At 54.7% G+C, this 13,079-nt stretch overlaps 1 protein-coding gene and 1 long non-coding RNA gene across 6 annotated transcripts; both read left to right on the forward strand.

The window, feature by feature from the left end:
- Positions 1-79: 79 nt before the first annotated feature.
- Positions 80-4,269, forward strand: LOC145721338 (uncharacterized). The gene is made up of 2 exons (XR_014145022.1): positions 80-798; positions 1,481-4,269. It is a non-coding gene; the product is annotated as an uncharacterized LOC145721338 (long non-coding RNA).
- A 3,880-nt stretch (positions 4,270-8,149) lies between these two features.
- On the forward strand, positions 8,150-12,876 carry PPM1M (protein phosphatase, Mg2+/Mn2+ dependent 1M). Of its 5 annotated transcripts, none has more exons than XM_006731759.3 (10): positions 8,155-8,404; positions 9,056-9,179; positions 9,321-9,575; positions 10,017-10,129; positions 10,477-10,561; positions 10,668-10,786; positions 10,949-11,012; positions 11,243-11,350; positions 11,460-11,608; positions 11,971-12,876. In XM_006731759.3, the coding sequence occupies exons 1-10, from the start codon at positions 8,181-8,183 to the stop codon at positions 12,113-12,115; spliced, it is 1,386 nt and encodes a 461-aa protein (XP_006731822.3). In that variant the 5' UTR covers positions 8,155-8,180; the 3' UTR covers positions 12,116-12,876. The 5 variants fall into 5 exon arrangements, with proteins under 5 accessions (XP_081674979.1, XP_081674981.1, XP_081674980.1 ...); XM_081818856.1 differs by lacking the exon at positions 8,155-8,404 and adding an exon at positions 8,944-8,962; XM_081818853.1 differs by lacking the exon at positions 10,949-11,012 and having other exon boundaries at positions 8,150-8,404; positions 11,447-11,608.
- Positions 12,877-13,079: the final 203 nt, after the last annotated feature.

The raw sequence follows: 13,079 nt of genomic DNA on the forward strand, positions 1-13,079 counted from the left end.
CAGGACCCGGCCCAGCGCGCCCCGCCCCCGACGGGCGAGGCCGGGAGGGGGCGGGATCTCGGGGCCGCGCGTGCGCGCACCGTGCGCCTTGTTCCGGGTGGGCCTATCGCCGGGAGTTGATCGGTGTGTCCGCGCGCTTGCGCGTGCCTGTTTGTGGCGGAGAACAGGGCTTGCGTGTGGCCGAGCGTGCGTGGGCGCACGCGGGCGTGTGTGTCTGTGCGCCCTGAGCCGAGGGGTCTGTGGCTGGGGCGCGTCCGGGAGTGCGCGCGCGAGTCTGTGCGCCCCAGGATAGGCGGGTTTCCAAGTGGGGTGGGATCCGCGCCCCATTTATGGCCATTTATGGCCGGGAAGAGGGTTCGTGTGCGGATGTGCGCGTGTGTGTTTGTGCCGCATCCCTTTTCCCAGAGGCGTTTCCTGAGCGCCTCCTGCGAAACACTGGCCCCTCGAGGCTGGCCTGGCTGCAGGCCCTATCCTGAGAGTAGGAGTCAGACTGACAGACCAGGTGGTTAGCAGATGAACCTGTGGCAGTGAGGGCCCAGCCCCGAGAGCAGGGGCCACCAAGAGGTGAAGTTTGGGTGGAGACCTGGAGGTCATACTAGTAGAACAGAGGGAAAAGTTTTCTGAGAAGAGGAAACTACATGTGCAAAGGCCCGGAGGTTGATGGAGGGCCAGAGCTTGGCGAGTGAGGAACTTCCCAACTCCTAATCAACTTCTGCCTCCATACCCAGCGGCTTTGCCTTCTCTGGCATCAGCCCTGCTGTGACTGGCCCATCAACAGAACGTATCTTCCAGGCCCCGGTGAGTCAGGCGTGAACACGTGACCCAGTCAGTCCAATCAGAGCCTGTCCCAGACTTTGGCTGGGAAGATGGGGAGGGAGGCCACGTTTTGGGGCTGGGGTTGCTGAGAATTAATGATGGAGTGGGGGCCTGCCTGCCGTCTGGCCCTAGCTTGAGCTCCCTGCTCACTGTCCTACTGGGCAGTGGTCCTCGCGCCCTCCATCAGTATCTCACACCTCAGTGATGAGGGTTTGACCAGGGAAGGAAACTCCTTGGGAGGTGGGTTCGAGCCCAGTCGTGCTCAGCTTCACAGCCTGGGAGGCAGGCAAGGAGCCCAAGGGCCAGCAGAGTGCCCAGACCCCACGCTGAGCAAGGAGCATTGCGCCCTCCTCTGTGTGCCCCAAGCCCTGGGTCTCTCATTTCCTGAGAGTCCAGCAGACACAAAACTGAAGGATTTTCTTTTCTCTTCTCTTCTTCTTTTTTTTTTTTTAAGAGGGAGAGAGGGAGCGCGGGGTGGGGGGATGGGAAGAGAGGGAGAGAGAGAATCTTAAGCAGTATCACCGCCCAGTGCAGAGCCCAATGCCAGGCTTGATTCCACAACCCTGAGATCATGACCTGCTCGGAAATCAGGACTTGGTTGCTTAACCCACTGAGCCACCCAGGCGGCCTGAAGAATTTTCTTTTTCTTTTTTTTTTCTTTAAGATTTTCTTTATTTGAGAGGGAGAAGCAGACTTGCTGCTGAGCGGAGAGTCGGATGTGGGGCGGCATCCCAGAACCCCAAGATCACCACCTGAGCCACCCAGGCTACCCCTGAAGGATTTTCTTCTTTATCTTCCTGTGCACACCCTGAGGACTGAACCTATGTAGTGTGCTCACTTTGGCCACCTCAGAACTCACAATGGAAGATAAAGACTGTGAGGCCTCATGGCCTGCCCTTGAAAGAATAGTTCATAGGCAAGTCCCCAACTCAGCCCTGCCACATCGCAGATGGGACGAGCCACACAGAGCGAACAGTTACATCAGCTCTCAGACCTGGCCACCTCCACGGGAGCACTTGGCAATTCCACAGAAGCAGAAGAGCCTCAAGTTCTTGGAAACGGGAATTAGCCAAGAAAACAGGTTCATGAAATAATAATGTATGTTCTCTGTAGAAATGTCCATCACTGGATGAACTGTGAGTACCTTAACTGCATGGTCTTCCCTGTTGCCTGACTAACCCCTGCCTGCATCACTCTGTTTTTATTGCTGCCTGATACCTATATTTACCTGCTTACTTATTTTCCCTCTACCGGTAGTTAAGTTTTTGCCCCTGCCGCATCCCCAACACCTAGGACAGTGCCCAGCATTGGTAAGTGTGCAGTAATATTTGCCAAATAAACAAATGAATGAACAATTAGAGTCCTGGGGCACTTGGCTGGCTCAGTCAGTAGAGCACGAGACTCTGGATCTCAGGGTCTTGAGTTTGAGCCCCATGTTGGGTGTAGTGTTTACTTAAGAAAACAAAACAAAATCAAATTAGAGTCTTTCTGTTGCATGCTTACTATGTACTGGGCACATTTATTTAATCCTCATGACAACCCTATGAGGGAGGTGATACTGTATTTTACAGTTGAAGAATCTGAGGTTTGGAGAGATGAAGTGATTTGATGCAGGTTATGAGGTAGTGAGTGTCCCCAGGAACTTAGTTTCCTTTACTCAAGACAGTGGAACAATCAAAGGATGATAAATCCTACTGGGCAGTGGTCCTCGCGCCCTCCATCAGTATCTCACACCTCAGTGATGAGGATTTGACCAGGGAAGGAAACTCCTTGGGAGGTGGGTTCGAGCCCAGTCGTGCTCAGCTTCACAGCCTGGGATGCAGGCAAGGAGCCCAAGGGCCAGCAGAGTGCCCAGACTCCATCCCTGGCTCAGATCTGGTTTCAGGTGGAAAGATGAGAAAGCTGCACACAGCTCCTCACATGAGTCCAGGATGAACACAGTATCCAGGAACAGGTTGATTGCTCCTTTCTGATGTTTCTCAGTACAGAGTCAGCCATTGAAATTATTAGAACATACTGTTTTTTTCAGGTGGATCCAAGGTTTAATTAAATGTTTCAGAAAAAAAAAAAAGAGCTATAAAAATACTGAAGAAACAAAGGGAAAATTTTGTAGAATCTTGGAATGAAGGAGGCCTTCTGAGTATGTCACCAAACTCAGCAACCATAAAAGAAAAAAAATCGATAAATTCATTTACATTAAAAATTGAAAGCCTGTGTGGAAAAAGCCACCATCAAAGCCAAAACACAAACAACAAACTGTAATTGGCTACAAACAACATACTTGTAACTCACTTCAAAATAAAGAGCTCTAGGGCACCTGAGTGGCTCAGTCAGTTAGGTGTCCAACTCTTGATTTTGGCTCAGGTCACGGTCTCGGGGTCAGGGGTCAAGTCCCAAGGTGGGCTCCCTGCTCAGTGGGGAGTCTGCTGGAGATTCTCTCTCTCCCTCTCTCTTTCTCTCTCTCTCAATAAATAAATAAATCTTAATAAATAAATAAAGAGCTCTCAAATCAATAAGAACAAACCCAATGGCTCACTAAGAAACTGGGCAGATACAGACTATCCACAGAAAAAGAAATACAAATAGGTCTCTCAGAACTATAGAAAATTGATTATGCTTTCTTACTAAGTTAAATGGAAATCAAACTAGACTTGCATATCTTTATAGGGAAGATTAAAAACTTTAATGAAAAACTATGATGGGAAAATAGGCTGATGGGAGAGTAAATCAGTGCAACCTTCATGTAGGACAATATCTACAAATTGTAAATGTGTATGCTCCCCTCCTTTTATGAATTAAGGTGAAATTCACATAACATAAAATTAACCGGGGCGCCTGTGCGGCCCAGTCAGTTGAGCATCTGCTCAGGTCATGATCCCAGGATCCTGGGATGGAGCCCCATGTCCGGCTCCCTGCTCAATGGGGAGCCTGCTTCTCCCTCTCCCTTTCCCTCTCCCCCTGCTTGTGCGCTCTCTGTCAAATAAATAAATAAAATCTTTAAAAAAAAATTAACCATCTTAAGGTGATCAAGTGAGTGTATTCACTACATTGTGCAACCACCATCTCTAGTTCTAAAACATTTTCATCACTCCGAAAGAAAACTGTACTCGTTAAGCAGTTATTCCCCATTCGTCCCTCCTCCAGCCCCTGGCCACCTGCCGTCTGCTTTCCGTTTCCATGGATTGACCTATTCTGGATATTTCATATGAATGGAAGCATAAAACGTGTGACCTTTTATATCTGACTTTTTTCACTTAGCAAAATGCTTTGGAGGCTCATCCACATTGTGGCATGTGACAGTACTTCTCTTTTTATGGCTGAAGAATATTCCATTGCACATGTATACTACAATTTGTTTATCCATTCATCCAGATGATGGACATTTGTGTCATTTCCACCTCTGGGCTATTGTGAATAGGGCTGCTATGAGAACAATAAATGCCTTTGCCCCAACAGTTCCATTACTAGGAACTGATCCTACCAATACGCCTCCACAAAAAACTGTAAATCCGATAACTGAAAACAAGCTAAATGTCCATCACTGAGAGGCTAGCTACATAAAATCTGCATTTTTGCAGAAACTACTCTGTAGCCTTAACAATAAGGCAGCTCTTCAAGGACTAATACTAAAAGATAGAGGTATCTTCTATGAAAACGTCAGGTGTAGGCTATGGCATAGAGCATGCTATCGTTCGTGTAAAGAAAAGGAGGAGAGGAGGAAAGATTTTACATATATTTTTTAAATTATTTAATTTAAACTGAGATATAGACATATCACATTGTATCAATTTTAGGTGTACAACATGATTTATTATTTGTATATTTTGTGAAACGACCATGATAAGTTAACATCCATCACCACATAGCTACAATGATTTTTCTTGTGATGAGAACTTTTAAGTTCTACTCTCTTAGCAACTTTCAAATGTGCAATACATCAGGTTAATATAGTTACCATGTTAGAGATTACATCCCAGAACTTACTTACCTTATAACTGGGAGTTCATACCTTTTGACCAACTTCCCCTCCTTTTGCCCAACCCTACCCCCCACCTCTGACAACCAGCAATCTGTTCTCTGTGTCTACGAATTTGAGATTTGTTTGTTTAGATTCCACATATAAGTGAGATCATACAGTGTTTAATCTTTCTCTTATTTCATTTAGCTTAATGCACTCAAGGTCTATTTGTGTTGTTGCAAATGGCAGAATTTCCTTCTTTTTTATGGCCGAGTAATATTCGTGTGTGTGTGTGTGTGTGTGTGTGTGTGTGTGTGTGTACACCACACTGTCTTCATCCATTCATCTGTCAGTGGACACTTTGGTTGTTTCCATGTCTTAGCTATTGTAAATAATGCTGCAGTGAACATGAGGGTGCACATGCTTTCGAGATGTTGATTTCACTTTCTTCAGATAGATACGCAGAAGTGGAATTGCTGGATCATATGGTGGTTCTATTTTTAATTTTTGAGGAACCTCCATACTGTTTTCCGCAGCAGCTGCAACCCATTTACAGTCCTACCAACAGTGCACAAGAGTTTCCTTTTCCCCACATCCTTGCCAACACTCATTATTTCTTGTCTTATAGGTAATTTTTTTTTTTTTTGCTTGAATTTGCACAGAATACCTGGCATCTCTGGAAGGATCTGCAAGAAAGTAGTAATATTGGATATCTCCAGGGAGAGGAACTGCGTGGCCAGGGAGGGGATGGAGTTGGTGGGCGGAGACTTGTTACTAAATATACTTTTACACCTTTTGAATTTGGGGTTTTTTAAAAGGCTTCTTTTTGTTTTTTTTTTTTTAAGTAATCTCTCTGCCCAACGTGGGGCTTGAACTCATGACCCCGAGATCAAGTTTTGCATGTTCTACTGACTGAGCCAGTCAGGCACCCCACCTTTGAAATTTTGAGCCATGGGACTCAACAATAGCTATTCTCATTGTGAGTGAAAATAATGTAGCATAAAAATCTTTTTTTTTTTTTTTCTAAACTGCTCCTCCCCACCCCCATCCCTCACACGCTGGCTGAGTTAGCTGAGGAGAGGTGTCTGGCCAGGAGGGGGGCAAGCTTGGGTTCATTTGAACAACCGGGAGAAGGGTGTCACTGGAGGGTGGGGAGTGCATGGCCCCCAGGGAGGGCTCAGCCCAGAAATGAAAAGAGACCAACCCCAAGGAAACTCACCTACAATTTCAGACAACAGAGACGGAAGTGCCTGGAAACTTCTGGAGAAAGAAAAAGGCAAATGGCCAATCCAAAGGTCTGGGAATGAAAGGGGCACAGGATTGCAGAAGCAGCAATAGTCAAAAGACAATGAACAGAGAAGGCAGAATTCTGAACCAAAATATCAGGCAAAAGCAAAGGCTTTTGCCCCATGTTGGGTATAGAGCTTACTTTGGCGGGGGCGGGGGGCGGGTGGCTTTTGAGAAAAACCCTTTCAGACTTGCAAGGACCCAGGGAATTACCTTCCAGTCATCCTTCCTTGAAGAGTTGTTAGAGGATGTGTTTCAGCAAAATGAGATAGAAAACTAAGAGAGTCGGGCTTGGGATCCAAATAAGAGTGGAGGCTCCCAGGAATCTAGAGGCCAGAGGAGCCTCTGTGGCATTGAAGGAACACTCAGGCTGCCTTGGGACAGGGAGGATGGGGCTGCCATAGGGCTCCACAGCTACGCTGAGCAACAGACCACCTGTGACACCTCAGGAGCGTCTCTGAATAGACTTTATAGGACAGGAGTCGTCCCACCCAGGGGAGTGCAAGACAGTGGGTTGGAGGAATAGACTGTGTGTTGTTTCCTCTCATTTTAGACTTTAAAACCCTCTGAGCCATTGGCTGGTAGGGATGAGGAGGTGACCCCACAGACTGAATTGGGTCTGCCTCACCCTGGGTCCCTGGTCCATTTCTGTCCCAATGATAGGGCACAGCTCAGGGAGGGGTCCTTTAGGAAGCTTTTTCTGACTTAGCCCCCACCCCCTTGCCAGCTGGATCCAGCACCGTCCACCAGGACTTCACCCATCTCCATTAGTGCTGTGCTCCTGTCCCCAGTGTGGGGCCTGGCGCACACAGTGGGGTCAGTAAGTTAGCCCCCAGGCTGCTCTGGACTGGAGTCATCTGAGGGAGCGGACATGGGGAACACCTTCCCATCTCAAGAACAATCCTCCTGGGGCAGGGGGACCTCCCAATGGGGCAGGGCTGGCAGCCCAGAGGAAGTAGGGTCTTGTGAGCACGTGCTAGGCTTGGGCAGTGGAGGCAAACTCCTGCATCTCTCCCGGGGGACCCTGGGCTAAGGGCCTTTGAGTTGGCAAGCCTGCATTTTTGGAGGCGGAAAAGGGAAGAGAAATCCCCTGGGGGGGGGGGGTCTGAGTCAGCTGAACTGTCATAATGGAAACAGCACACCCTGGGCAGCAGGACACTTCCCCTCTGTGGGCCTCGGAGACCCCCTTAGGAGGCAGAAAGAACACTCCTGCACCAGGAGTTGGGCTTAAGTGACAGAAGGGTGACAAAGCAGATACGAGGGGAGACACTGCAGCGGACCCCACTGCGACAGCTGGTCAGGGGTGAAGACACTGCAACACCCCGCTTCCAGCGAAGATCAAAGTCTTTCACTTCCCTTAGTTCCAGGTCTGAACTCTGGTTGGAGCCTTTTGGGGACCATGAATTCCTCTTGTCCACCAGGCACAAACACTCTAGTGAAGATCCTGCTGTCTATCCAGAGAGGACATCAAGGGGTCGTTTGGGAGGTTGTCCCCGAAATGGGGAGCGGCCTCCCACGATGAGGACGACCGGGGTGACCACCAAGCCCCGTCTGGGGGCGGAGGGTGACAGACTGCGGGGGTGGGGAATGAAGGCCACCTGGGGGAACCCTGTGCCCTGAGACTCTTACTCAACGCGTCAGCCTGACACCTCCAAGCACATCCTGTTCTCATCTTCGCCTTGCGCAAGGCTGGGGCCCAGCAGGAGGAGGCCGGGGGCTCTGCGGCGGACGGGGGGTGCCCAGCCTCCGAACGACCTGCGCTCCGAACGACCCCGTCATCTCGCTGGGTGGCCGGGAGGGCCTTTTCCCTCGCCCAGGCCGGCGCCCCCCCGCCCCCGCGTGTGCAGCAGCACCCGGCCTGCTCGGGCGGCTGTGTGACGCGGGCGAGCCGCTTCGCTTCTCGAGGCCTCAGTTTTCTTGCCTGTGAAGTGGGCTCGACCACAGCCTCGGCCTCTCGGGGTCGTGACGAGGCTCGGCAGGCCCGAGGGCGCCCAGCCGCGTGCGCACTCCTCGCGGGAGGCCGGGGTTTGGGGCCGTCGCCGCCCCGCCCCGGCCCCGCCCCCCGGCCCGCTTCCTCCTCCAGCCCGGCGCCCCGCGGGCAGCCCCCTGCCGCCGCGCCATGTCCGCCGGCTGGTTCCGGCGCCGCTTCCTGCCGGGGGGTCCGCTCCCCGCGCCGCGGCCCCCCCGGCCGCGCGCCAGCCCGGTGCCCTACCGGCGGCCCCGCTTCCTGCGCGGCTCGGGCTCGGGCCCCGGCACCGCCGACGCCCCGCGCCGCCCGGACGCCCGGCCCGTGCGCAGCCCGGCGCGGGGCCGCGCGCTGCCCTGGAACGCAGGCTACGCCGAGTGAGTGCCCCCCTCCCCGGGTTCCCCCGCTCCCCGGCCCTACTGGGCCAGCCCCGGCGCCGGGACCAGCCTGGAAAACAGCCTAAGCTGAGCGAGTGCCCCCGCCCCCCAGCCCTGTGGATATGCCTCCCTCCGGTCCTCACCTGGGACTCTTGACAGCCTCCCCCCGACTCCCAGTCCCACCGCGGCCTTTTCTTGGGGACTCCAGCCTCCCTCAGAGAGGCTTGCGAGTTGGGAAGGACCTGCACCTCTGGGGCTTCCAAGATGAGGCAGGGACACTGGGTAGAGTTCCAGCATCGTGGGCCTTGGAGCCACCCTCCATCCCCGCACGCACGCATCTCACCCTGGGTTGTGGCCTGTGCTGTATGGGACAGGAAATCTGGCTGAGATGGGATGGAGGATAGGCAAAGGAGCCCAGATCTCCCCAGGCAGCCCCACCCTCACCTCCCAGCCTAGGTCAGCGGGTAGGCTCCAGGGGGGCTGGGCCCCGAGTTTTGCCTTAGCCTGAGGTTTGTCCAGATGTGTGTCAGGGGCAGCATGGGGGCTGCTGCCTCAGAGGTAGGGCTCCTCCTTCTGTGTACCAGCTCTGGTCTCTGCCCGTGGGGACATGGGTGTGTCCCTGAAGGGTCACTGACCACTTACCGGTTTCAGGATCATCAATGCAGAGAAGTCTGAGTTCAATGAGGATCAGGCGGCCTGTGGGCAGCTGTGCATACGGAGATGTGAGTTTGGGGCTGAAGAGGACCAGGAGTGGCTGACCTTGTGCCCAGAGGAGGTGAGCAGAGCTGGGTCCGAGCCCGGCTTTCAGGCTGGGAGCAGGACTGCAGGTTGAGGTTCTTGCTCTAGTGTCCCACTCCGGGCCAGGGGACAGCTGGGGAAGCCAGGCAGAGCCTGACGCCAAGCCCTTCCTGCACAGTTCCTGACAGGTCATTACTGGGCCCTGTTCGATGGGCACGGCGGTCCGGCTGCAGCCATTCTGGCCGCCAACACCCTGCACTCCTGCCTGCGCCGGCAGCTGGAGGCCGTGGTAGAGGGCATGGTGGCCACTCGGCCCCCCATGCACCTCAGCGGCCATTGCGTCTGCCCCAGTGATCCCCAGTTTGTGGAAGAAAAGGGCATTAGGGCAGAAGACTTGGTGATCGGGGCTCTGGAGAGTGCCTTCCAGGAATGTGTGAGTGTGGCCTTTGGCTGGGGAAGGGACCAGGGACTTGAGCGGCACCCCTGCCCATAGCGGTGGTCTCCTTGGATCTTTGCATGGGGAGGACAGGATGGGGTTGGCTTGTTAGTGACGGCCATCGTTGTCATCATAAGCCCTCCCGTTTACCCGGTGCCTGGTACGCCCCAGGTGCTTTTCCAAGCCGCGTACCTCGTGCGCCCTGCCGGTCCCTGGGCCGGGGGCTGCTTTCCCTTCCTCAGTTCTGGTTAGGACTTCCCTCCCTCCCAGGGGATACGCCTAGATCCTCTGACCACAGGGATCCTGGAGTCAGAACTAGACTCTGGGTGGGGACCGCCAGGCTGGCTGGTGGGGAAGTGAACGGTGGGCTGGGGACTGGGGGCGGAGTGGCGTGGTCGGGCTACCGGCAGCAGCTCAGGTGGCTTCGGTTTACCCCAGGATGAGGTGATCGGGCGGGAGCTGGAGGCCTCAGGCCAGGTGGGCGGCTGCACGGCCCTGGTGGCTGTGTCCCTGCAGGGCAAGCTGTATGTGGCCAATGCTGGGGACAGCAGGTAAGAGCTGGAGGGTAGGTGTGGTGGTGCGGGCCGGCGGGCACCAGGGGCAGGGGGACAGTGAAAGGGGGCTGGAAGTGGAGGGATGGAAATGGGGATTGACTGGCTGGGTGGACCTGGCGTGTCAGGTGTGAGTGGGCAGCAGATGCCAGGGAGGGCAGACACCTCGAGCGCCAGGCCCAAGGGCTGAGCCTTTACTCTGCAGGCTGTAGGTAGTCACGGGGGTGGGGTGCGGGGGGCAGAGCTGGTCCCCTGGTGGCTGGAGGAGGGGCCGACAGGAGGGAGGCCATGAACGAGGGTGGAATCTGCCCCACAGACCTCTCCCTCTCTTTGGCAACCCCGTCCAGGGCCATATTGGTACGGAAAGATGAGGTTCGGCCCCTGAGCTCCGAGTTCACCCCGGAGACTGAGCGGCAGCGGATCCAGCAGCTGGTAGGTGCCTTTGGCAGAGGGAGGCTGTGGAGCCCCAACTTGTGAGTCCAGAGTCACCAGAGGCCACCAGAGAGAGCCTGATCTGTGCCTGTCCTCCCTACCCCAGGCCTTCGTCTACCCCGAGCTTCTGGCAGGTGAGTTCACCCGACTGGAGTTCCCTCGGCGACTGAAGGGGGATGACTTGGGGCAGAAGGTTTTGTTCCGGGATCACCACATGAGAGGCTGGTGAGTGAGGTGGGATTGGAGACAGTGGGGAGAGCCCTGGTGTCCAGGCCCAGTGTGTGGCCTTGGGGCCGTCCTCCTCCACCTGGGCGGGGTGGGCTCCCTGGTGCGGGGAGGTGAGGGGCTGGGTGGGGCCTGGGTTGATGCTGGGTCTGCTCCTGGTAGGAGCTACAAGTGCGTGGAGAAGTCGGATCTCAAGTACCCACTGATCCATGGGCAGGGTAGGCAGGTCAGTGAATGGCCCCCTCGAAGAGCCCCTCTTAAATCGCCCCCTGCAGAGGTGGGAGCTCCTTTCTTCCTTGTTGGGGGCTGTGGCCTGGGTCTCGGGGTTTCCTCCAAGGCTACAGGATGTTTGTCCCTCAACCCAGGGCCCCTGAGGGCCACAGTACGCTTCTGTGTGCTTTATTTGCACATTGGCTGGGGCTGTTTGCTGTCACCTCACATCTCCCTTGTCCCCAGGCTCGGTTACTGGGAACACTGGCTGTCTCCCGGGGCCTGGGAGACCATCAGCTCAGAGTCCTGGACACAAACATTCAGCTCAAGCCCTTCTTACTCTCTGTCCCACAGGTGAGCGGGCAACAGCCCACACCAGCTTCCATCTGCCCAGAAAAGCAGATGATGAGGCTGGCGGGAGCCGGGAAGGGAGTGCTGAGGGATCCTCAGGCTTAACTTGCAGGTCACTGTACTGGATGTGGACCAGCTGGAGCTGCAGGAGGAGGATGTGGTTGTCATGGCAACTGATGGTCTCTGGGATGTCCTGTCCAATGAGCAGGTGGCACGGCTAGTACGGAGCTTCCTCCCTGGCAACCGAGAGGACCCACACAGGTACTGTAGCTTCTGGGGACCTGCCTGGTACCAGTAGCGACACCAGGATGTGGTTGTGGCTAAGCGGACAGTGCTGATGATGAGCCCGGCTCGGGGCATGTGGTCAGGAGTGGAGCTGTCTCACGCTTCTGGGGGGGGTGACTGTGGGTCCCCAAAATCTCTGGGTTCCAAAATCCCCAGGACCAAAAATCTCCGTGGTCCAGCCTGTGGCCCTCCCATGCTTGTGGCTTGCCTGGCTCCACAGCTGGACTGCATTGTTTGGGTTCCCACGTGTGCAGCCCTCCGCAGCAAGTTCTCCCTGAGGGGGGGCCCTTGCCTCTTTGCTGTGGCTCCGAAGTGCATCTGTAGGATGACCCCCACAGGTTCTCGGAGCTGGCCCAAAGGCTGATACACAGCACGCAGGGAAAGGATGACGGTCCCACAGGGGACGGGCAGGTGTCCTACGACGACATCTCAGTGTTCGTGATTCCATTGCACAGCCAGGGCCAGAGGAGCGGCGGCCACTGAGGAATTCAGACACTACATCCCAGAACCACTCTGGGGCCAGGTGTAGTCTGGGCATCCCTCCATCATGGTCAACAGCAGGCCTACCTGCCCTGCCCCAGACACAATGGGGTGATCCCCCACCCCAGCCTATTTCAAGGAGAGCGTTTATACCAGGCAGCCAAGGCAGGAAGAGTATGGAGAGCCCAGCTCCCCAGGTCCGCCCTTTGGCAGGCAGGGCAAGAGCGCAATATCAATAACCTCCCTTTACAATGTAGGAAACCCGGGGCGGGGGTGGGGTGGGGGGGGTGCTCCTCTGACAGGGTCTTAGCAGCCCAACGTTATTCCCAGATGGGGACAGCCGGACTAAGGGCATTGGCCACGAATGCCAGGAGGGGCAGAAGAGCCTCTTTGGATCCAGGTCTCCAACCCATGAATGTCAGGGTAGTTACTCAATAACCCCCAAAGCCCATGCAAGGTGCCTTATGGGAAGCTGTGGGTAGCCTCCTATCTGCTCAACAGACATCTTGAATCAGCCCCTTGGGAGAGACCAGCCCAGGTCCTGCCCTGCCCCCTTCTGCCACTGGAGGGGAGGCAGAGGCTCAGGGGGCTAAAGTTGGGGCAGAACAGAAAGAGGCAAGAGGAGCCCCAGAGTTTGCTGAGCCGGGAATGTCCCCTGATCACTTCCTCCTGGCCCCAGCCCTGCCATAGGCTGATGTGCCAGCAATGCGTTTGGTTTTGTTGCTCCCCATCACCTCCCTATTATTAAATGTTTGTGTGCTGAAGAGCCCTTGTGGATCATGGATTGCTGTAAAGCTTGGCATTATAGTACACTTTTTGCTCTTTCTTGTTACTTTCCAAAGAATTGGTCTCCGCTCCCCCTTGCAAGTTTGCCTATAGTCAGGACTGCGTTTTCTCTGAGGGCCTCCCTAGTCCCCAGCATGGGGTGAGCCCCAGTGAGAACTGTGGTCTAGGACACAAAAAAGTC

Source organism: Leptonychotes weddellii, chromosome 1, assembly GCF_054177405.1.
Source record: "Leptonychotes weddellii isolate Sample4059 chromosome 1, ASM5417740v2, whole genome shotgun sequence".
NCBI lineage: Eukaryota > Metazoa > Chordata > Mammalia > Carnivora > Phocidae > Leptonychotes > Leptonychotes weddellii.

Coding starts and splice junctions, on each gene's coding strand:
- PPM1M (XM_006731759.3), top strand. CDS start 8,181: ATGTCCGCCGGCTGGTTCCGGCGCCGCTTCCTGCCGGGGGGTCCGCTC. Junction 9,576..10,016: donor AGAGTGCCTTCCAGGAATGT/GTGAGTGTGGCC, acceptor GGTTTACCCCAG/GATGAGGTGATCGGGCGGGA. Junction 10,787..10,948: donor GATCACCACATGAGAGGCTG/GTGAGTGAGGTG, acceptor TGCTCCTGGTAG/GAGCTACAAGTGCGTGGAGA.